Source organism: Sceloporus undulatus, chromosome 3, assembly GCF_019175285.1.
Source record: "Sceloporus undulatus isolate JIND9_A2432 ecotype Alabama chromosome 3, SceUnd_v1.1, whole genome shotgun sequence".
In the NCBI taxonomy this organism is placed as follows: domain Eukaryota; kingdom Metazoa; phylum Chordata; class Lepidosauria; order Squamata; family Phrynosomatidae; genus Sceloporus; species Sceloporus undulatus.
Window position 1 is genome coordinate 145,861,249 of NC_056524.1, and position 26,036 is coordinate 145,887,284.

General features: G+C 37.8%; 1 protein-coding gene across 2 annotated transcripts in view; it reads right to left on the reverse strand.

Annotated features, from left to right (window-relative positions):
• Positions 1 to 22,190: 22,190 nt before the first annotated feature.
• TMEM72 (transmembrane protein 72) overlaps positions 22,191 to 26,036 on the reverse strand; it is a 34,987-nt gene continuing 31,141 nt past the window's right edge. For both annotated transcript variants that reach the window (XM_042460510.1, XM_042460509.1), the window contains one exon: positions 22,191 to 23,456. In XM_042460510.1, coding sequence (XP_042316444.1) covers positions 23,056 to 23,456 — 401 coding nt within the window. In that variant the 3' untranslated portion in view covers positions 22,191 to 23,055. The remainder of the gene's footprint in view (positions 23,457 to 26,036) is intronic.

Here is a 26,036-nt window from a genome sequence, read left to right on the forward strand (position 1 = left end):
CTGAAAAATTCGTAACCTGGGTATTTCGTATCCCGAGGTACCACTGTAGTACTATTGCATACTTGTGAAGATAAACGTGTAACTATTATTCTGTATTTTATTGTTTATAAATTTAAATAAAGAATATAAGAAAAAAAAAATAATAACTGATTTATTCCCAATGGCTAGATCAACTGATTTATTCTCAATAGCTAGATCCATTTCCATAAACTGTACCCTTCGTGCTAGCAAAATGTTTGTATTAATATAGTTGCTGTTGTTTCAAATGTATATGTTGTAACTGTACATGAATAGCCCAATAATGGGATTTAAAAGCAATTGAATAAACACTACAAAAACTATAGTTTCCAGAATTCCATAGCATTAGGCCTGGCTGTTAAAATTGTGTCAATCTGGATTATGTCTGCAGTGCAGATGCAGCCACAGATTGAAATGCATTTCAAAGTTCCTCTATTACTAAAAAAAACAAGTGTTGATGGCACTTCGTTCCAGCACTCCTTCTCAGTTACACTTGTTTAAGTCCACATGACACCAAATTAGGAGGAGTAGCTAATACTCCAGAGGACAGGATCAACATTCAAAATGATCTGAATAGACTAGAAAGCTGGGCCAAAGCTAACAAAATGAAATTCAACACAGAGAAATGTAAGGTACTGCACTTAGGGCAGAAAAATGAAATGCACAGATATAAGATGGGGGACACCTGGCTGAATGAAACTACATGTGAAAGGGATCTGGGAGTCCAAGTAGACCACAAGTTGAACATGAGTCAACAGTGCGATGCGGCAGCTAAAAAGGCCAATGCAATTTTAGGCTGCATCAATAAAAGTATAGTGTCTAGATCAAGAGAAGTAATAGTGCCACTGTATTCTGCTCTGGTCAGGCCCCACCTAGAATATTGTGTCCAGTTCTGGGCACCACAATTCAAAAAAGACATTGAGAAACTGGAGCGTGTCAAGAGGAGGGCGACTAAAATGGTGAAGGGTCTGGAAACCTTGCCCTATGAGGAACGACTCAGGGAGCTGGGGATGTTTAGCCTGGAGAAGAGAAGATTAAGAGGCGATATGATAGCCCTGTTTAAATATTTGAAAGGATGTCATATTGAGGAGGGAGCAAGCTTGTTTTCTGCTGCTCCAGAGACTAGAATGCGGAACAATGGATGCAAACTGCAGGAAAAGAGATTCCACCTCAACATTAGGAAGAACTTCCTGACAGTGAGGGCTGTTCGACAGTGGAACACACTTCCTCAGAGTGTAGTGGAGTCTCCTTCCTTGGAGGTCTTTAAGCAGAGGCTAGATGGCCATCTATTGGGGATGCTTTGATTGGATTTCCTGCATGGCAGGGGGTTGGACTGGATGGCCCTAGTGGTCTCTTCCAACTATGATTCTATGATTCATCGTCTCTCACAGGAACTGAAAGTGGTCTGTAGGAAGTTGTTTGATAAGAATATATGCAATCATCTCTTTTAAAGGTCAATTATTCATCTCAAGAAGCTCATTCTCTTGCAGATTTCTCAACAGGTAATATTTCATATCAATGTACTTGATGTGTGAATTGAGCATCCCAGTCTGTGAAAGTTTAATGCAGCTTTGGTTGTCTTCATAAAGCTCCATAGGCATTGGAGAAAATTTCAAATTTCTCTAGCAAGCCACATAAGTTTCTTGCATGCTTGAACAGTTGATGCGTATTTTGCTTCAGCAGATAAGAGTGCTACAGCATCTTCTTTCTTGCTTGTCCAGCTCCCTACTCCACCTCCATAGAACAGGTTCCCACTGGTGGATTTGCAGTCTCCAGCGCAATCTAAATCTGTGAAAGCTACTAATCTAAGACTGCTGGTGACTTCTAGCTTTAACTCTAAGTGTGAAGTGCTTTTAAGTATCTGTCTATGCTTTTCACTGCATTCTAGTCCCTTTTTCTTGGTGAACTGTTTTTTCCACAAAGAATTCCAGCTGCTGAACCAATTTCTGGTCCCATGGTAGTGGCTAGGTACAGCAGGTTTCAGTTATTTCATTTCTATAAAATCTTCATCATACTTCCTATCTTGCTATAATTAATATTCATTTCACTTTGGGACTTTCATTATATCCATATCTTAATTAATGGTCAGTTGTTAATTCTACTTCTAATTCTATCTGTTCTTCTGCTTTCTCTAATTAGAATTTTAACCTAACCTTCTTTGCTTCTGTTCACCACAAAATGAGCTTGGTTGTGTTGTCTTATCTGTCTAGCCTGTTATAATTCTTATATTAATATTTAACTAATAGAAAGTAATTCAGCCATTATTCAAATTTCTTCTTCTAATATGCTTTTGTACCTACAAAACCTACAATGCTGGATAAGCTTATCCAGTTTTGTTTCCAATACTTTACAATTGATTTCCAGTCTTATTCAATTTCTTCAGTGGTTTATCACTATTTAGCTATTCTTCTACTGTTGGTATTTCCTGAACTTTCTATATCTGTACAAACAGAATTTTCACTGCAGTGATCATATATAACATCACCCTCCAACATTTTCTTCCAGAATCTTCTTTTAGTATGTTTGTTATGTTCAGCAGATACAATTCTGAATTGTTATAATCAAAATGTGGATTTCTGACCAAAACATATATTCTATGAGGCAACTCCACCGCTATAGAATGATCAGCTTCTTTAACATATCTAGCATTTGCTATCCCCAGTTTTAGACATTTTGTCTAGCTTTTCTGGTGCATCTTAATGTAATTTTCTTTTAGATTTTGACATAATGTGAACTGGTGAGTTTTATTCCAAGACTTCTCCCAATGGTCTAATTCTAAAGCATGGCCAATATTTTGTGCCTATTTTATCATAGAATTATTAATAATTTCATCTTCCAATTCTTGTTCAAGTTTAATTTAAAATGTGCTATTTTGTGTCTGTAATTTTCCAAAAGTAGATCTTCAGTTTCTATCTTATCACTTTCAAAATCTTCTAATTTCAGATCCATTTTGAATCTTGCTAGCAGTTTTTTTAAAAAAAATAAAGAACCCAATTACAGAGTATTCCTTCTTCCTCCAAATATAACATGATCCCATTCATTAAAAGGTGCAGGAGAAGTCTGGATCAGCTCCAGGATGCCTACTGCCCAGGCACAGGCGTATGCAATAAAATCCAGCTATTTAAGTTTACATCCTGTCTCTAGCGCTGGAGGAAATAGAGTGCAATAAAATCCCAGGATAGGGGATCTTGGAGATGAGTCAGGACTGACTGAACATGTTCCACTAGATGGTGGTATTGTTTAACTCTCATCTCCAGTTATTTTCCACTCTTGAACAGATGCACTTTAGTGAAAAGTTAATTATAAACAGCTGCTTATTCCCCCCCCCCCCTTTTGTTAAATTTGACCTTGACTTTATCACCACTCCCAGTCACTTTATGGACTGGAACAAATAGCTGTCCAAACCTCAAATGCTATGTTCCCTTTCCCACTTAAATTTCACTTTTTTTAAATATAATTTAACAAATATATATATATATATATATATATATATATTGTTAAATATATATTATTTTCTGTTTTGTCTTATAGTCCTCAGTTAATTGCCACTCCTTTCAATACATCTTTTCCCTTCCTACATTCTTATCACTGCCTTTAACCTTATCTTCACTTGCCTTCCCCTTTCCCAGCACATCCTATTTCCTTTATTATTAATTTATGTTCGATTAGTTAATATATATTATGTAACTCTTTTATTTTCCTAACTGTGATCACCAGCACAGCAGTATACCCAGAGGAGGCAGCATTTACATCCCTGTTGCCATTTCCTGGGAGATTTGCCACCTGCCAGGCCACCCGCAGAACCTCACTTTATTTAATGCCAGGTCAGTTAAAAATAAAGCACACGTCGCCCATGACCGTCTCAAGGATGAAGGAGAGCTGACCCATCATGCTTTACAGAGATCTGGCTTGGAGCTGACAGTGGTCCAACATGGACACAGGCCCTCCTAGCTGGGTACTGTGTTAGTGAGCATGTGATGGAAAGTAGGTGGGATGGGGTAGCTGTGGTCTACAAAGATCATCTTAACCTGACCAGAGTACCTATCAAAGAACTGAGTCACACTGAGTGTGTATACCTAAGCCTGAAAAAGAGGGATAGACTAGGGATTCCATTAGTGTACTGTCCATCCCACTACCTAACAGACTCCTTAGCTGAGCTCACTGAACTAGTCTCAGTTGTTGGAGTCCCCTAGACTTTTGCTTCTGGGTGACTTCAACATACTGTTGGAGGCCAGTTTGTCAGGTGCAACTTGGGATTTCATTATATCCATGAAAAACATGAGTCTATCCTAATTGGTCTCAGGAAGTTCCGTCACACCCTTGATGCAGTTTTCAGCTCATAACACATGGATCTGTGGGTGGAGGTAACTAATACTTCTGAGTTGTCATGAACAGATCATTTTCTCATCAGTCATCACAGTTACAACCCACCCTTCCATGGATATAGAACCTATTAAAATGCTCCACCCTCGAAGGCTGACAGATCCTTTGAGATTCCAGGAGGCCTTGGACTGGCATCACTGACAAACCTGTTGAAATTCTGGTTGATAAATAGAACCAAAATCTAACCAGAGTATTGATATAGTCACCACCAAACATCCTCTCCTTAATATACACAAACAAGCTCCTTAATATAAGAGACCCTCAGGGAGCTAAAACAGGAAGGATGATGACCAAAGCACAGATGGCAGAAAACTCAACTTTTATGTGACAAGACAGATATAGAGAGCATCTTTGTTCCTAGAAAGTGGCAATATTTGTAACAAAGGAAGCTTTATTTTCTGCATGTACTGCATCTGCACATTTTTGTTCAGCTGATCTGTTCAGGAGGTGAGAAGTCTAGCTAAAGCATCCTCCTCCCTGAACTCAACTTTAGATCATTCAGTAAATCACTGTGACATTTTTAATAATCATTTTACAGATAAAATCTCTCACATAAGAGCCAATTTAAAAGCCATAATTGAAGTGGGAGTCAATAATGAAATGTTTGGTAACTCTATGACTGGGATTACAATGGATAAGTTTCAATTGGTGAATATATTAATGTGGACAAGCTGTTGGAGCAAGTAAGGAAGACAACTCATTTTCTTGATCCCTGTCACTCTTGACTGGTCATCCAAGGAGGAGATGAAATTAGGCTTCAAATGCAACATATCATTAATGCATCTCTCAGGGAGGGGAACTTTCCATCTTGTCTGAAAGGAGTAGTGGTTAGACCGCTGCTGAAAAAGCCCTCCCTGGATCGTCTGGACCTTAATAATTACAGACAAGTATCAGATCTTTCTTTTTTGGGGCAAGGTGATAGCCTTCCAACTCCAGGCCATCTAGGATGACACACACTTCTTCAACCCCTTTCAAACCAGCTTCAGAACAGGATACAGATTTGAGACTGCTATGGTGACTTAGTGGATGATCTCCATCTTAACACCAACATGTCTTTGCTGGTGCTCTTGGGCCTGTCAAAAGTATTCAATACTATTGACCTTACCATTATCCTTCTGGAACACCTGGGAGGGGGGTTGTGAATGGAAGGTACTGTGCTTCAGTGGTTCCAGTCCTTCTTCTCAGACAGGTTCCAGATAGTGGTGCTTGGGGATAGTTGCTTCTCAAAAAAAGAGCTGTTATATAGCATACCACAAGGTGCAATTTTATTCCCAATGCTATTCAACATCTACATGAAATCACTGGAAAAAATCATCCAGAGGTATGGGATAGAATGTTATCAGTATGCTAATTACACCCATATATACTTCTCTATGCCTTCAAAAACAGCTTCAGTTAAGGATAGTGTGTCTCCTCTAAATGAATGCTTGGAAGTGGTAATGGGTTGAATGAAGAAATATCAATTAAAATTGAATCCAGACAAGAAAGAAGTGCTAACTATCTAGGGTCCTAATCTGGGGCTGAAGGTGTGTCAGCCAGTTATGGATGTGGTCACATTCTCCCTGAAAGATTGTGTTCGCAGTTTGGGAGTACTCCTGGAGCCATCTCTCCAAATGTTAGCTCAGATAGATGCAATGGTCAGGAGTGCCTGTTATCAGCTTCGACTGCACCCCTTCCTAGAATTGGAGGATCTCAAGATGATATTGCATGTGCTGGTAACCTCAAGACTGGACTCCTGAAATATGCTACCTTTGTACCATGTCCAGAAACTCCAACTGGTTCAGAATATGGCAGCTAGTCTGATTATGGGTACATCCAGGAGTGATCACATTACACCAATCTTAAAGGCACTCCGCTGACTGCTAATTAATTTCTGGGCAAAGTACAAAGTTTGGTTATTACCTTTAAAGCCCTACATGGTTTGGATCCAGGTGATCTACAGGATTCCCTTCTCCTGTACAATCCACCTTGTATACTCAGGTCCTCTGGGAAATGTTTGCTCCAACTAGATAGGACTAGACTGACAATGGCTTCCCAGAGGACCTTTTGTCTGCTGTCCCCAGACTATGGAATAACCTCTACAAGAGATATAAAAATGCTAAACGTGCTGACTGCATTTAAAACACCATTAAACACATATTTCTTCTGGCAGGCCTATCCAGTCAATTTTAAAATCATGTCTTTTAAATATGTATATGGGCTTTTATGAGTGCATTTTAATGGCTTTATAGTATTGTATTTTAACTATGGATTTAGGAGTTTCTAATTGTATTTTGTATTTTAAAATGCTGTACCCCACCTACTCCTTCTGTTTAGCCCTTCTCGTATCTTCCCAGCATCAGCTCCTGCACCTTTTCACTTCCAACCTCCCTTTTATCTGTCCATTTCACGTCAGTAAACAACCTTTCTCTTCTTAATTACAATTGGTTTTCTAACTTATGTTCAACTGGAAGCTCATCTGCCCTTCAGTCCAACAGATCCTCGTCATCTTGAAGATTATGGCATGTCAGTGCCATACAGGATTCTCTTGTCAAACTCAGTCCACCTATTGTCCCAGTCCACTTTCTCAGTCCAGCTAATGTCAGCAACTTTGCCATCAAGTCTGAAATTTTAAATTATGATATGTTCTGCCACCTGTTAGGGTCTTCCTTCTTTCTTCTTAATGTGCAGTCACATTCTAGTTATAGTCCTCTCTTCAGTTCTGTCTACTCTTATATAACCATACAAATATCAATCACGGTTAATAATAAATGAAAAGAGTTAATCAATATGTTTACTTATTAATTCAGTTTGGTCCAAATAAGTTATCCCTACATCCATGATTCTTAAATCCATAACATTTTCTCTTCCTGAACTTCTTATAGATCCAAATTTCTGTTTCAGTTCAATCTTTAACTCAATTTTCATCTGTCATTAAGAATCCAAAAGTTAATTAAGAAGCCCTGGTGGCACAGTGGTTAAGTGCCAGTATTGCAGCCAGAACATTGTGAGTTAGATCCTGCAGGACTCCAGGTTGACTCATCCTTTCATAGGTCAGTAAAATGAGTACACAGCTTGTTGGAAGCAATTGGCTAACACATTGTAAACCACTTAAAAGCGTGCACTATAAAGCTGTAGAAAAATGTGCTATTGCTATTAGTTAATTACACTATTTCATTTTAGTCCGTTAATAATTTAACCCATTTTCTCAGTCCTTAATCCTTGCTTCTGTCTACTGTCTCACTTCCCTTCTCTGTGCTGCCTCCAGACCAAATGTCTCTCATCTTCCCTTCTTCACTATCACTATCCATCCTATTTTCCCTCACCACCATGCTTTCTTACTTGTTATATTTGGGGTGTTATATCTCTTGCCTTCTCCTTCTCTTTTTTTAACTTTACTTCTGTCTGTAAAATTATTTCTGATGAAGATACTCTTTCAACTTCAGGAAGACTGTTTCTTATTAAACTGATTCTGATTAAAATGATGCATGCGTCCTAAGAGTCTGGAAGCTGCACCAAAGCTGCACTCCAGTCCTTAGGACTGGAGCGTGGCTTTGGTTCGGCTTCTGGACTCTTAGGACGCATGTATCATTTAAACAGCATACCTCCAAAGTGACTCAAAGCAGCTTTAGTTTGGCTGTCTGTAACAGGCCTAAGTTCCCCTTTTTAAAAACTGCTTTAAAAACTGTTATAAACATGGCTAGAGCTGCTCTGTCCATAGTGGCTGTATCACCTTAGATATGATGGCTCTGCAATCCTCTCAGCTCTCTGAGTATCTGGCAGATTCCAGCCTTCTCTGTCAGTACTGGGGACTGGGACTGGATCCCTGACAAGCCCTATTGAACCTCCTTTCATGGAGAGGTATAAGAACCAAATGGGGTGTTCTCCACAGTTAGCCACAACGATCTTAGCCAAACTGCTGGTCATAGCAGCATCATAACTAGAAGTCCCAAAAGACCTTGCTTTCCCATAGTACTTCATCTGTCTTCAGGTTCAGCTGTCTTCAGGTAGTCTGTTTTCAGAGGTATGACCACTAGGTTGGCCTCCTTGAGTCCTAGGTGTTCTATAGGTTCATTAAACTTTTTTGTTTGTTTGTTTGTTTTACTGAAAAGATAGCTTCCATCTTTCTCTCTTTCTGTCTGCATTCCCAGATAATAAATGATGTATCCTAATCTGTTTTAAAGGTTCAGAAAAAACTGGGGTCATAATCTGTAGGAAATATTGATATTTATATTATGCAGAGTACAGCGTGCTCCAGTGCAATGGGGGGTTTCTGGAATAAAACAGGATAGAAATATGCAGGATGCTCTGGTAAGGTTAAAGAGTAAAACTTTATTGATGTTTGAAATCCACCATAAATAGGAAAGCAGATAGACAAACAAAGTTACCTATACTTTGGTAAAAGAGTCCCTAATGCTGACTCTCATGTGTGGATGTAATAGCCATCCTGAGGCTGAGAAGTCTTATTGAGGTTTCCTTTTTAGACAAACGGTTGTAAAACACTAACAGTAACATTTGGAAAGAAGTGGGGCGAGTGACTTCTGTAGGCAAAAAGCAGAAAAGGATTTAATTACATAGATCAAGGAATATAGAGATGAAAACAAGACATGCATTTCAAAGACTCCTTTGTACCTCTAATTACTAAAGAAACAAGTGTTGATCCCCCTTCAGTTCCAACAATAGGCCCATGTTTGTCACAGATGCCATGAACTCCTGAGTTGCACCAGACAGACTGGTCTCAAATTGGATGTTGAAATCACCCAAAATTCAAAGTGTGGGTGACTCCAACACCAATTACAAGACCAAGTCTGTGACCTCAGCCAGGGAGTCTGTTAGAAAGCGGATTGGATGATACACTAACAGAATCCCCAGTTTATCCCTGGTTTTCAAGCTTAGGTATACACATTGTGTGATTCAGATGCCTAATTGGTACTCTGGTCAGATTAAAATGTAGATTACAGTTAGTCCCCCCCCCCCACACACACACACTTTCCCTCACCTGCTCACTATTACAGTACGCTGATGGGAGAGTGCATCTGAGGAAGTATAAAAAATAAATAAATAAAACTTTATTTATATACCGCTTTTCCAAAATGATCAAAGCGGTTCACAACATCAAATATCAATAACCATTACAAAACAGAATAAAATAGACAGAATAACATAGACATATTTAAGACTTAAGTCTTAAGTAGACTTGATCTGGAGGCAGCTCATGCTGCCAATTTCTTTCTTTCAGTTAGTCTCAAAGGTGCTACAAGATCTCTCTACCTGTCAGGAGAGTCTACACCCATGTTGACCCACTATCTTCTCCCAGCCAAGCTTCTATAAAACATGCTAGGCCAGCCTCCTCATCAGTGAACATAAATTCTATGCATTTTTATATGACCTGGCATTACACAGGAGCCAGGTAAGGTTTTGTGGGTAGGTCGGTTCACTCACCCAGTTCCTGAGCATGACAGGATAATTGAAAGGAAAGATAGATATTAAGTCTCTCTCTCTCTTCTTCCTCTATAATGACATGTCACCCTAACATCTCCTTCTGCTCCAGCCAACTCTAATTGCTGCCCCATTTCCTTTGCACATTATGTTCATCAAAACACTAAAAAACTAACAATAAATAGGCTTCCGATTGGTAATGGTGCCTTGTAGAGACACACTCTGAGGAGGCTCCTGGAGGCGTTCTCACCCAGTGTGGTGGACTGGACTAAAAGAGCTCTTTTAGCCTGGAAATACTCACTAATCATAGCAAGTTCAGAGGGGGCTTGGCAGATGCTGGGAAACTACACCCCAAGGCTGTTTCAGCAGAAGTAGATTTGGACCGGAGGAACTCGAAGGGACCGAACTGAAAACCTAAGTTGTAGCAGGGCCAAAGAGCATTCCACAGCTGGATTGTGGAAGTGGAGATGTTTCCGCACAAAGGCACCACCAACTTTTAATTTTTATTGGAGTTAAAGACGGATTATAACTTGAAAGAGCTGTCGTAGATGAATGGACATAACAACTAGGTATTAAATCTCAAGAGAGATAGAGTTTGGAACTGTTTCTAAAATGGATTTTGTAGAATACAGTATGGGAAAGTAACAACTCGAATCGCCATAAAGAGCAATAAGGGGTGAACATTGGATTTCTTAATTTTTTATTTTTCCTTGCTTCCCCTGTTTAATTGAGTGGATTTAAAGGACTGAATAATTTGAGTAGCAATTTAAAAGGACAAATTAATACGATTAAACTTTCCTCATATTTAAAACTATCATGGAGTAAGAGAAGACAGCAAGAGTTAATATATTTTGTTTACCTTGACGAATACACATCCACTACTGGCGACCTTGAGCGTGTCTGAGAGGGCTGAATACTGCAGAGGGAGGAGGTGAGACAGAGCCGGACTGGATGACGAGAGAGAGAGGAGGAAGAGAGAGGGGCTGTTGGTGGAGTGGTGGAGAGCGGAAGAGGAGGCAGAAGAAACATAGAGTGGAGATAAAAGATAAACTGGAACCAGAAATAAAAGTACAAAGACCATAGAGTCGGATTGCAGGATGAAAGAAAGACTGAAACCATAGAGGTGACGGAGATTCATAGAGTGGAGTCGGAAGTGGAAAAGGAAGAGGTCATATTACGGAATGAAATATAGAGAGACTAACTAAGCAAATTTAAAGAGGGGATGGGATGTTGTTTAAAGCGGAAAATCCAATTATGGTTTGAGGGAGGCGGGTTGAGTAAATAAGTTGTTAATACCAATATCAAAATCTTGACCATTTTGTAAGCAAATTAGTGTGTCTAAGAATAAGATCGGGGAGGGAATTGGAAAGGAGGTTAATAAGAGGGTTGCTGGGGGGGGGGGGGGGGGGGGAGGGGGGGGGGGGGTTATGGGGGGGGGGGGGGGGGGGGGGGGAGGAAGAGAAGGGCCTGTGGTTTTGTTTGGATTTCTAGAGTGAATGGTGGGTAAATACAGGAGGGGATTAATTTGGAAAATATAATAGAATATATTGGATAGGGTAGAAAACAAAAATGAATTCTAAAGTCAAACAAGAGCAAATTTACAAAACCAGAATCCAAAGCGACAATCATCAGAAAAACCAAAAAATGTAGATATTAATCAATTAATTTTGGAAAAAATTGAAGGTTTGTCCTTGAATCTTGCCTAGGAGATGAATAAATTTTAAAACACGGGGCGTGGTGTTATCAGTACGCTGATGACACCCAAATATGTTTCTCTGTGTCTCCGACTGACGCAGTGACTAGGGATGGCATCTCTCCTCTAAATGCCTGCTTGGAGTCAGTAATGGGCTAGATGAGGGAAAACAGACTCAGTCTGAATCCAGAGAAAACGGAAGTACTCGTGATAGGTTCGCCTGGCCCGGGAAAGGAAATTTGTCCACCTGTCCTGAACGGGGTCACGCTCCCCTTGAAGGACTCAGTTCGCAGTCTGGGAGTGCTTCTGGACTCGTCACTCCACCTGACGTCTCAGGTGGATGCGACAGTCAGGAGCACCTGTTACCAGCTTCGGCTTATACGCCAGCTGCAACCCTACCTAGGCTGGGGCGACCTTGAAACAGTGGTACATGCTCTGGTAACCTCTCGGTTGGATTTCTGTAATGCGCTCTACATGGGGCAACCCTTGTACCAAACCCGGAAGCTTCAATTAGTACAGAACATGGCAGCTAGGTTGGTCACTGGATGTTCCAGGACCAGCCACATAACACCGATTCTGCAAGATCTTCATTGGCTGCTTGTCCGCTTCCGGGCACAATACAAGGTGTTGGTTATCACCTATAAAGCCCTAAATGGCTTGGGCCCAGGGTACTTGGAGGACCACCTCTCCCCATATAATCCGCCCCGCACTCTCAGATCGGTTGGGAAGCAATTCTTAAGGGTTCCCAAGACAAGATACACCTCATCTTCCCAAAGGGCATTCTCTGTTTCCACCCCACAGTCCTGGAACTCCCTTCCCGACGAGCTCCGCTCTGTCACCTCCCTTGACCTGTTCAGGAAGAAACTTAAGACCTATCTCTTCCAACAAGCATTCCCCCATGTGCCTTGACATTTGTTATTCTTCCCATCATACAGTTGTTCATCCAGCTAGTTTGTTTCTTTGGTTTATTCTTGTGAATTTTACTGTGCTTTATTATTGGGATGTTTTTATGATGTTTTTATATTGTATGTTTTTATATTATATATTGCTTACATTTATGCTGTACCCCGCTTTGATCATTTTTTGGAAAAGCGGGCTATAAATAAACAGTATTATTATTATTATTATTATTATTATTATTAAAAAGAAATAAAACAAGAAATAAGGGTGGATCTGAAAGAAATTAATCAATCAGTGGACAAATTAATGATGGAAATGCAATTGACAAAAAAAAATAGATTTATTGGAATTCAGAAGTGATAAATGTGAAATGGAATTGGCCAAAATAGAAACAAAAAGAGGAGAAGTATTAGATGAAAAGGCAATCTGGGAACAAAGATTGAGAGAAAAATCTATGAAAATAAGAGGTATTGTAGAAGGAAAAAATGAGAATTTGAGGGAAAAATTAATCTCAAAAATAGCACAATTCCTAGATAAAGAAATTTCAAATCTTGAATTAGAAACTGATAAATTATATCGTGTGAACTCTTAAGTAGCAAAGCAGAAAGGCGTGCCGAGAGACATAGCACTTCATTTTGTTAGAAAACAGACTCAGGACGCTTTTTTAAATAAGCACAATGAGACACCCTTTGAATATGAAGGACAGGAAGTTAAAGTTTTGAAGGACACCCCAGCAAGATTGCTTCGGAAGAGAAGGGAGTATACAAATTTAACAACTTTTTTGAGGAAAGAAAGAATACAGTATCCATGGGAAGTCCCTGAGGGTGTAACTTTTTGGTGGGGAAAAAAGAGAGTTAAAATACACACAGCAGAACAAGCAAGAACATTTCTGAGAAGACGGAAAGAGAAAGAAAGAGAAACAGAAGAAAGTAGCACAAAAAAATAACCTAGACCTCCAAGAAGATGAAAAAAGAAGTGAAAGAAGAGCCATTGCAGGAAGACTAATCATAAGACGATGAAGAGAAGATGAGGAATCATCTGATGAGGGAGTGAATGAAGATAGGATTGAAGAATTGAAACTTGTTCCAGAAGAACAAGAGAACTGGAATGCCAAGCAAATTTCCCAGAAGATACACAACCAGGAAAGCCAGAAACAGAAGAAAAGGGGGAGATACAATCAGAGGAGTATTTTGATAATTAGGACTGATTAAATACAGATTTGGAAAAATATTTAATTTAATTTAATTTTGTTGATGCATAATGGGTTCACACAATCTATTGAAATTTTGTATTTGGAACGTACAAGGGATGTATACTTCCCAAAAGAGGAAGAAAATATTTCATTACTTATTAAAAATGAACTTAGACATTTGCTGTTTACAGGAAACTAGAATTAAAGAAAAAGACACAAAATATTTATGTTGTATTAAACTAGGACAAGAATTTGTTTCGGCATCCACATTCAAGAAAAAGGAAGTAGCAATTTATGTGAACCCTAAATATGAAGCCAAAAAATATATGATGATTCCGAGGGGCATTTTCTGGTAGTTGAGTTGATATTTAATGCACAAAAAATATTACTAGTTGGTATATATGGCCCACATGAAAATAAAGGCAAATTTGCTGTTGTTTGCGTTTCAAAATCTAACAAGGCAAAGCTGAGAAACAACGATGGCGTTCAAGTGTTTAACGTGGAACGTTAAAGGTCTAAACTCTGGGGCAAAGAGAGCCCATGTGTTTCATTATATAGAAAAACAGAAGGTTAATCGCTTGCCTACAAGAGACACATATAAATAAAAGAGATAAAATACCTGAAGAGACCAAAGCTTGGTACTGATACCTTCAAAAATAATAAAAGGAAGAAAGGGGTAGCATTATACGTGGATAAGAACATTGTAAGTAAAGAAATTGCTAAAGTCAAAAGGACACTATGTGGTGGTAGAAATAAAATAGGAGGAGGACGATGTGTTAGTGATAGGGTTTATGCACCCTTTAAGAAAAAGAGACATTTTCCGAAAATTGCAGGATATTATCTAGAACAAAAAAAGGAGAAAGTTATAGTGATGGGAGACTGGAATGGGGTATTTGACCCTAAAGAGGACAGAACGAGACACAAGTTGGTAGAGAAGGAAAAATAAACAAGGGAGAACATGGGAAACGGCCAAAAATAGTGTTGGACTGTAGATAATTGTGACTACAGGAAGCGTGGGCAATATAAATACGGGAAGGAAAAGGGTTATACATTCTATTCAGATAGACACAAGTCATGTCTAGAATAGATATGTTTTATGGTCCAAAATACTGTACCAGATATAAAGAAAATAGAAGTGTTACCAAAAGAGTGTCGGATCATAAATCCGGTAGTATTACATCTAAAAACCGAAAAAAAAAGAAGTGGGCATGGAGGTGTGAAGACCCTGGGTGAAGACAAAGAAAACGTGAGTTTATAAAAAAAGGACTAAAGTGTTTTCTTTAAGGAAAATGATAAGGAGGGGATTAAGTTACTACATTATGGGACACTGCAAAGCAGTGGTTAGGGGTTTATTTTTGAATTAGGAACTAGAAGAAGAGTGAAGAAAGAAACATGCAGGATTGATGCAAGGTGTCAGGAGAAAGAAGTCGAGTTAAGAAGAACTCCTAAGAGCACGTAAGATCCGAGATGAAGTAACTTTTTGCAGAGACAAATTAAGGCGGAATTAGGCAAAGAAGTGGAATGGCCAATAAAAAGATGTAAACAAAACTTCTTTGAGGAAGCAAACAAGCCAGGAAAATGGCTTGCACAAAGGTTAAGAAAAATGAAAAGAAAGAAAGATGATGGTTGCATTAAAAGTGAAGGGAATACAATATAAAGAAACAAGCGGATTAAAAAGAGTATTTAAAGACTTCTATGAGGATATACAAAGAAAATAAACAGAGAGTGAACAACGGGAAAAAACTAATGAAATATTTAGAGAGACAAGATATAGAATTTGAAAAAAGTGCAAAAGACCAACTTAATGTACCTATAACAATGGGGGAATTGAAAGAGGCAATAGAACGGGCCAAGAGTGGTAACAACACGGGGCCAGATGGCCTACCAGGAATTTTAATAAGAAATTTGAGGAAGAGTTAACACCAGTTACTGGAAGTAGTTAATAATATTGGAAAGGAGGGTCAACCGGAATCATGGAGAGGAGCAAATATACGTGTTTACTAAAAGAAGGCAAGGAGGATTTTGATCCAAAGAACTATAGACCAATCTCTCTGATAAACAATCTAATAAGCTGTTAACATCATTTAGAGCTAAGAGACTGAAAAATATTGAAGGCAGGATTCACATGGACCAGAGTGGGTTCTGCCGGAGAGACAATAAGAGAGAACCCAGAACTGTTATTGATGTAAGAAGTAGTAATAATGTTCATATAGAAAAGAAGGTGGCACTTGTGTTCATAGATGCCGAGAAGGCATATGACAATGAAAACTGGCAACATGTATGATCTGTTGAAAAAAAAATCGAAGTGGGAGAAACCTTTTTGAGTTGGATAACAGAGCTATTAAAGATCAAAAGAGCGTGTGTAATAGTAAAGGGGAAAAAACAAAAGAATTTGAGGTTCAAAGGGACAAGACAGGGGGTCCATTGCGCCACTGTTGTTTATTTTGATATTGAGGTTTGCTGCAGAATATAAGACAAAATGAAAAGATAAGAGGTGTCAAGGGAAAGACCAAATTTATAAGGTTAAAGCGTATGCAGATGACGTGGTGGTTTTATGGAAGACCCTGTAAATAGTATTGGGAGCTGAAAACAGTGCTACAAGAATTTGAGAGAGCAGCAGGCCTTAAGACAATGTGAACAAGACAGCTATGATTACGAAAAATCTGACAAAAGAAGAAGAAGAAAAATTGGAAGAGTTATCTGGATTTAAAGTTCAAAACAAAGTAAATTACTGGGATTGGATAACAAAGAGAGTAGGGAATTTGCGGATAATATAAGAAAAAGTGGAAGGAAATAGGAAGATCTGAGCAGATGGTCTAAATTACACTTGTCACTTTTGGTAGAATAGCCGCCATAAAAGCAAATGTACTCCCAAATTTCGTTTATGTTCCAGAATTGGCCTATTATTGACAAGGATAAAGTGTCGAGAATGGAAAAAGGAACTGGCAAAATTTATTTGGGCTGGCAGGAAAGCACGAAATAAAATGGAATAATGTGAAGATGTAAAACATAGAGAGGTTTGGGGTGCACCAGATTTACAAAAATATAGTATGCTTGTGGAATGTTGTGGCTGGAAGACGGGATAACCTAAAGAATGGAAAAAGGACGCTAAATTAGAGGGTCATAACAATAAACAGATGGCAGGATATGTAGTGGTATAAAAAAATGGGAAAGAAAATAAGGAATTTAAAAAATCAGGTGTGATTAGAAAAGGACTATTAAAATTTGGGAATATTATAGTAAAGATTTTACAATAAGATCCAAGGTGGACATCACACAAAAAAAAGCTCATTGGGAAAATTAGAAAGTAACAGAGAAATGGATAACATATGAGCGATATTGGTGGAAGAAGGGGGAAAAGCGTATTAAAACTTAAATCGAGAGAAAATTAGAACAAGAGATATAAAAATAGAAGGGTTGCAATAAACAATTAGAAGAAAGATTGATAAAGAACAGAAGCAAGAAGGAATAGAGGGAAAAAACAAAATTGAACATAATAATATTAGAAAAACGAGAAAAGAAAAAGATAACAAAATATTATAGGAACTACTAAGAATTTAACAGATTTTTAAATACAAACATGCAAATGGACAAATAATACAACAAATATATTCTTAGAAACTGGCGAATTGTCATGAGAAACCTGTAGTTCACCTTGGCACAACCTGAGAATTATTTTAAAATGTTTTATTTTTGGTATTTGACACCCCGGTTAAGCTTCCAAAATGTACAAGGTAACCAAATGTGTTGGAAGTGTGGGAAAACAGAAGGAACGTTTTAACCACATGTGGTGGTCTGTAGCAAAGCAAAGCAGTTTTGGGGGAATATATAAGCATGAAGAAATGTTGGAAAGGAATTTCCCTGAAAAAACCCAGTTATTTTTGTTAATATGACAGCGTGATAGGAAGAGAGACGAAAGAACATATTGGAAAATTGGTTATACATGGTGACAGCAGCAAGGTTGTTATACGCTCAAAAATGGAGACTACACAGACCCCTACATTAAAAATGGACGATAAATGTTAGATATGGATGCAGACCAGATTGTCTACAGGTTAAAAGGAGAGACAGAGGAAGAGGATAAGGATAAATGAATGGCCCATACTCACCGGTATGTGGACAGAAGAAAGTTCGTCCAGGCCACTAGGCGGTCTCCGACACGGACGATTAGGCTGTGAAGAGGGACCGCGCGAATCGTTGTCTTGTTTGTGGAGACTGCTGACTGTAACGGTCGCAGGGTAATATGGAATCAGTAAAGGACTATATAGGTTGGAAGTACTAGATGTGGTACGGGGATGGGGAGGGGAAGGTAGGGGTGGGGGTTTAAGGGGGAAGGGAGGGAGGAGAGGGAAAGTACAGACGATATGTATGTCTTTTATTGTTTCTGAAATAGGATGTAAAGAAAAGAAAAACCAAATAAAAAATAAAATCAAAAAAAAAAAAGGCAAAGTTTCAAAAAGTGTAGAGATTGATATAATAAAATAATATAATAATATACATTTTATTTATAGACCGCTATCCGCAAGTAGTAAAAAAATGGTGTACAGTAAATTTCAATACACATACAACATACAATGTGACAGTTAAAGGAGGGCCAGTCTCGTCCTTCAGCAGAGTCCCTGATGTGGCGGGTCTGCCTGATGGCTCCTCTGAGGCCGAGATGACAGTTACAGAAGGGAGGAGCCTCTTCCTCGCAGGCAGCCCTGATGTGTGCTGGGTCTGCACTGATACGCTCCCTCTGAGCCGAGATGACAGTAAGGAGGGAGGGGCCTCTCCGTCAGGCAGTCCCTGATGTGCCTGGGTCTGCCTGATCGCTCCCTCTCACGGCGCATAATATGGAACCTATTATTCGTGGAGATTGGAACGGGGTAGTTGATATAAAGATGAATAGATTTTCAGATAAAATAATGGGGGGGTGGGATCAAGAAAAACTTCCAAAGGATTTTTTTGAGATGTTGGATTTATTGTTATTACAAGACATATGGAGAGTTAAATATGGTACTACTAAAGAATTTACCTTTTTCTCTAACAGACATATATCGTGATTGAGGTTAGACATGATTTGGATTTCAACACATATTACTTCAAAGATCATTAAAGTAAAAACATTACCAAGAGTTTGGTCAGATCATAACTCTGTAATTTTAGAGTTGGAATTTGGGAAAAGAGAATATAATTGGTCTATAAATCTAAACATCCTGAAAGATGAAAAAATAGTGGTTGAGATTAAGAAAGAAATTGGGGGGAAAAGGAAATTGGGAAAAAAATTGGAATAAAAAGAATTTTTTGAGACACTTCACTGAACTCTTTAAAGAAATAAGTTATAAAAAGACTAAAATTGAGGAGTATTTAGATTGACAAGAACTTCAAAAATTAACAGCGGAATAGAGAAAACTCTTGAATGAACCAATCTCTAGGGATGAACTCTTACTAGCTATTAAGAAGAGTAAAACAGGTAAATCTCCAGGTCTGGATGGTTTCTCTAATGAATATTATAAAATATTTGTGGAACAATTGGAATCCCCACTAATAAAAACTATGAATTAGAATATTATGGGGAAAATCCCCCAAACATGGAGACAAGCCAATATAATCTTAATACCAAAAGAAAATAAAGATTCATCAGACCAAACAATTATAGACTGATTGCATTATTAAATTTAGACTATAAGTTATTGGCAGCAATTTTGGCAGAAAGATTAAAAATATATATTATTAAATTGGATTCATTCGGATCAAAATGGCTTTCTTCCAGGTAGAAAAATTAAAGATAACATTAGAAATTTGATTAATATAGTTGAAATTCATGAAAAAAAAATTCAAAAAAATTGGTGATGGTTTTTCTAGATGCAGAGAAGTCATTCAGTAATATCAGATGGGACTTCATGTTTGGTGTATTGGAAAAAATGGGGGGGGGGATTTTTTGATCTAGATCAAAAAAAATTATTCATCTCAGGAAGCTATACTACTGATTAATGGAGAGAAGACAGACAAATTCTCAATCAATAAAGGAGTATGACAAGGGTGTCCACTTACTCCACTCCTATTTATTTTATCATTGGAGATTTTCTTGAATATAATTAGAAAAGATCAACAAATTGAGGAAGTTAAAATTGGAAAAGAAGTAAAATTAAGAGCCTATGCGGATGACCTGGTGTTGACGATAGCAGAGGCAAATGAAAGTGTTGAACATTTGTCTCTGCTATCTTAGTCTTAAATATTATGGAAAAATTACTGGGTATAAAAAAGAAATCGGTTAAATATTTGGGTATAACCTTAATGACAAGAAATACAGAATTATTTCATAATAAATTATGACAAAATATGGAAGGAAATTAAAATAGATTTAAATCAGTGGGATAAATTAAATATTTCATGGTTAGTCAGGATAGCAACAATAAAAATGGCTGTACTCCCAAAAATGATTTTTCTTTTTCAAAATTTACCTATTATTATGAATAATATCCCTTTTAATAAGTGGAATAAAGACATTATGAGATTAATCTGGAAGGAAAAAAAAGCAAGAGTACAATTAAGAATTCTTCAAGATAAAACAGAGAGAGGTGGGTTAGCATTACCAAACCTGAAATGGTATTTTTTGCTTGTGCATTTGATTGAATTTGTGATTGGTTTAAATTAGAAAATAAAAGATTATTAATATTAGAAGGAATTGATTTATGATACAGGTTTCATGGATACCTCTTTTATGGAAAAATTAAAATGGATAGGAATTTTAATAATCATTTTATTCGTAAATCGCTATACAGAATTTGGACGAAATATAAAGCAAAATGGTGCCCTAAAATACCACTCTGGGTCTCGCTGGCAGAGGCATTATTTAGAAGGGAAGAATATAATAAAAACAAATGATTAGTTATTCGGACATAACCAAAAAAGTTCAAAATAAAACAACTTTGAAATCACATGAAGAACTGATAAAAGAAGGTATAAATTGTAATTGATTTGCTTATAGACAGTTAGTGGAAAGATTAAAAATAGATAATAAATTAATAAGAATTGGGCCATGTGAGCAAGAATTTGAGAATATAATTAAAAAAGGAGAAGAAAAAAGAAGTTCTAAATTTTACAATTTGATATTAAAATGGGAATTAGAAGATGAAATAATTAAAGAATGTATGATTAAATGGGCTAAAGACTTAAATCAAACAATAGAACTGGAACAGTGGGAAAAAATTTGGAAAGTTAAAATAAAATATATGGGTAATATAGAAATTAAAGAAAACTTATATAAATCAATGTACAGGTGCTATCTGAGCCCATATAGAATATCAAAAATGTTTAAAAGTACAAATAGTAACTGCTGGAAATGCCAAACAGTACTCAGGACTTATTTACATATTTGGTGGAACTGTCAAATAGCGAAATAATATTGGAAGATGATTCATAAAGAAATGAAAAAGATGTTTGACTTCAAGGATTGTGTGAACCCAAAAATGTATCTACTAAATATTATTGATGACCCAAAACTAAAAATAAAAGGGAGAAAAGTTATCTTTTTTGACAATTATAGCGGCTAGAATGACATATGCCAAATTTTGGAAACAAATACCTACAGTTGAAGACTGGAATTTAAAATTATATGTGGTTTTTTTTTTTTTTTTTTTTTTTTTTTTTTGAGGTGAAAAAATTTTTTTTTTTAAAAAAAAAAAATCTTTGTAGAATTTTTATAAAGAATGGGAGCCTTGGGTTGCATGTATAAAATTGGAGGGAATAGAAAACAGGTGGATTGCATTAACAGAGTAGTTAAAAAAAAAAGCTGGGGAAATGGTTTTGTTTATGTCAGAACTTGTAAAATGAAGGTTAAATATGAATCATTAAGAAACTTATATTGTTACAAAAGGAGGGAAAATAAGTGTAATTAAGGGGGAGAAGAGTAAAGAACTAATATAAAACAATCACAAAAACTATTGATGGATAGTGGTGATAAGAGAATATGTATATTAATAAGAAGAATAGAATCTGTAGATGCATATACAGTTCTAGAAGAACTATATGTCTTTTGAGGTTTTTTCAAATATTTTTAGGTTTTTGTATACAGTTATAAAACTCTAAGACAGATTGAGAATCTTTTCAGATGGTAACAAAAGGATATAATAAGAGTTTGTGGAACAGTATTTAGATAACACGTCATCTACTTCAGCACTGGAAGTAATATGTGATCTATTGTTGTATGTATTGTATATATGAATTATGGTGGTTTGTTTCTATATTTAAAAATAATAAAATACAACTATCTAAACCTAAAAAAAAACTACCAATAAATACAGGTAACAAAATTAACAATGACAGTTAATAATACATCAACATACTCTAAAATCACAAGATAGTGATTCCCAATTTGCAGGGATGTAGGGTTGGTGGACATGACCAAGAAGGGAAGTGGCCTCTACCTGCACTGAGATCCCTCATTACCATCTAAACTGACAACAGACGTAATATCTGAAAGAAAATGTAGGGCTATGACTAACATTGTCACCTTTCTTCCACAGTATGATTTTTAACATCTTTTGCCTGATGAAGAAGCCAATGGAGCTTTGAAAGTTTTCATGATATAGTTTGTGCATTTTGGTTGGCTAATAAAGGTATCACTCTTTTGTGGATTTTGGATTCTGTTTTATTTTGCTGCATGACAACATACCAACCCCTGAATATGTTTCCTGCAATCTGTGCGGAGTACAGATTTCATCCCTCTGCAGTCCTTATAACACCTATTTTCAAGCAGACATCTGCTCTGCAATATAGTGTCAATGTTGTTCCTGAGACTGGGCAACTGGGCACAGTGGTCTTTCACAACTGCTGTCAGCACTGTCCATTGCAATAACAGTAAAAGAATAACTAAACAAGGAAGAAAAAGCAGACAAATTGCTTCATCAATAAGAAAAGTGTCATGAACTCCAGGAAGCAGGACATGGTTCTCTTGGAAATTTATCCCTGTTCACCAACAATAATGGGAATCTTTGGCCCTATCACTAGTCCAAAGTGGTAAGTTTTTTTTCTGTGGAGATTATCACATGAGGTAAAAAGGGATCATTCCCATCCTCACCGCGTTCGCACTTATTCTGTCCTCCTCCTGTCAATGGCCCTGCCATTGTATTAACAGGAGTTTCTGTTAATACACAGTGACATGGCCATGCCACATCAGTGAGAGAAGTACAGGATAAGAGTGACAACATCAGATAATTTTATCACAATCACATGATAAGGACGACTGAAGGACAGGATAAGGACAGATGTCATCTGATAAACTTCACTCAATCATGCAATAAGAATGTGAGGGATCCATCCTTTACCCCGTGTGATAATCTCCTGTGAGTAGAATCAGGATGTCTGTGAGGCAGACACTGGAATCACAGGCAAGCACATAATTTTCATAATAACTGCAGGTACCAGAAAGAGTTTATTTTAGCTATTAACTGCTTTTGCTGGGGTATCACAGCTGGGAATTAAGGATGAGGGCTGTGTCAGATGTAATTTCATCAGCCAGTTTTTCTGGCTCTTCTGAATTTTCTCCAACAGACAGGATGATATTCACAACCTTCTCCTCTAATGGTGTTTGCCTCTTTGTAAACAATATAGTTGAAGAGTCTGTTGTGACAATCTCTTCCTTCTTGTAGCCTTTGAAGATGTTCTTCAAATCCTGAACTGCGAAGCTGTGTTTCCCTTTGCGTACCTCCCTGCAGAATGTGTATGTTCGCCCAATGTCATCTGTATCTGCTGTCACCACAACTCCATCATAAGGATCACTACATTGCTCTTGTCCATTTTCTGTGGGTTTTTTCTTTTGCTTACTGAGCAAATAATAGACCAAACCAGTGACTACCAGCATTGTACCTGGAAAGGCGAGGAAGAGAAACAGAAACTTCTTTTAGATAATGAAAGGCTATAGTTCAAAATACAACTGCATGCAGGTATAATGTGTCTATTGCCATGTGTATAGAGCCCCTCCTCACCTGCCCTTTCCAACTATATCATGGTGGTGCATTCCCAGTAACTAAATCACTGCCACTGCCAGCCCAATTTGCCCCCTACTCCACCACATACTGGAGGCTCAGTTATGTACATTTCAGCTCATTAGGGAGTAAGAGGTTTTCTTTCCCAGACCACCAATGATTGCACAAAGGGAGCAGAACTCTTCTGTTTTTTGTGGGTTTTTCAGGCTATGTGGCCATGCTCTAGAAGAGTTTATTCCTGGCATTTCATTAGCATCTGTGTCTGGCATCTTCTGAAGATGGCAAAACGTCAGGAATAAACCCTTCTAGAACATGGCCACACAGCCCAAAAAACCCCACAAAAAACTATGGATGCCGACCATGAAAGTCTTCGTCTTCTATGTTTTCTACTTTTCCACCTTTACTATAAATATTTTTATTCATAGTGAATTTCATAACAATATGAAAAATAGGAGCATGATTCTTCTCTAAGGCATAATAAGGCATAGTTCATGTTAGGAATAACAGATTATTTTCATCTTCTCAGGATTTTATCACTGAGTACAATTAATAAGTGCACAAACTTAGACATGTCTCTCCTTTGCTATCTGGTGGTTTTCTTATGCTGCTCTTTTTGTTTTCAAGATTATGAAACAGAATCACATTTCCTCAGTCAATATTTTCTTCCTGTATTCATGCTGCCCTAAATTGCTTTGTACATGTTTCCACCAATACTATATACCAAATGTTACATTGCTATCACTATTGTTAATACTGCATTGAGTTTCAAATGTCTTGTGTTCACCTCATGTGCTGGCATCATGATAGCATTTTTTTCCTTGTAAAGTAAAGTGGCATTACAATAATTAAATATGATTTAATTATTGTACACTACAATAATTAAAAATGGTTAGCAAAGCCAGAATATTCTAAATAATTTTAATCTAGATAAATAAATGTTTATTAACATTATCTTACATTCTTTTTGAAATGTTGAACTTGATTAAACTGAAAATAACCATTTTACCAACAAAACAAAATAATGAAACGATAAACCCTAAAGCATGAAAGAGATCCAATGTCCGGGAAAGCAGACAACAAACTGCTGATAAAGGCTGAGGCCAACTTTACAAACAAACAAATACAAGGCTTTGCAGCAGCAAGGAACCAAGTCCCGTATCACAGTACCAATCCAATGTCCAATAGAGCAGAGGCAAAGGCAAGCCAATGATCCAGAATTCCAGCAAGTCAAGTCCAGGATCAAGGGTTCCAGGTCAATCCATAATTCAGGAGGCAAGGTTTCAGACAACAAAGTCCAAGGGAGTCAGAGCAATACCAGGGAACACCAGGGAACACAGATAAGGTCTGACAAAAAAGCTCAGTGTCTTGCAGCTGTTTATATTGCTGCAATATATCCTAATCACAACTGTTTAGTGATTGCTGAGCATTTCTCATATAACCTCCTAGATCAATGGAGGGACACCCTTTCTGTCCTTCCCTGGCTGAAGGTAGGCTTGGGAGACATAGAGGTCCTGCTCCTCTATGTCTCCCAAGCCTGAAATCTCTGCTGGGGAAGGCTGGGCTACTGAGTCATAGGCTGTGCTGGCCTGAAGACAGAGTGCCCTCCCTCCATAACTGTCATCTTTCGGCCGTTGAGGGAGAGAGCAGGCCGGCCCAGCGTCATCAGAGGCTGGCCTGAAGACTGAGCGCCCTCCCTCCATAACTGTCATCTTTCGGCCGTTGAGGGAGAGAGCAGGCCGGCCCAGCATCATCAGGGGCTGGCCTGAAGATACAGTGTATCTTAATTGTAGATTTTTCTTATACTGTTATATAATTTTCTAAACCGCTATGCTCTATTTTGGACTGCTGTATAAATTAAACACATCATATTTTATTATTATTAAAGTATCTCAAAAATTAATCTTCCAGAACCATATTTTTCTTCCACCAAGGGCTATAAAGTACAGATTGTCTACTGAAATACACAATAAAAGGAGCATGTGGTGGCAGGGCAACTTCAAATATTCCAGGAGGAAACAGATTATTTATATCCACTTCAGTCTAGTTTCAGGCAAAGACATGGTACTGAAACAGCCTTGATTGCCCTGAATGTCAGCATCCTCTGGATAAAAGTCAGGTGGAATGCTACTCTGTTGACCTTCTTATGGTATACTGGACCTGTCACACTGGATGAGAGTAGGAGGTATTGTGTTATGGTGGTTCCACTCCTATCAGCAACCCCAGTCCCAGCGAGTGGCAGCAGAAGACTCCAGGTCAGACCCTTAACCATTAAGATGTATGATGCTACAGAGTTCCATCTTGTCTCTCATATTGTTCAATATCAGTGATCCTGCTGGTTCCCATCAGCATGTTGATAAGCCTCAGCAATACTTCTCCTTGTTGTTTGGAGCCGGCAGATGCTGATGTTGGATCAATACTGTCCTACTACTGTAATGAGCTGGCTTGGAACCAACAAACAGAA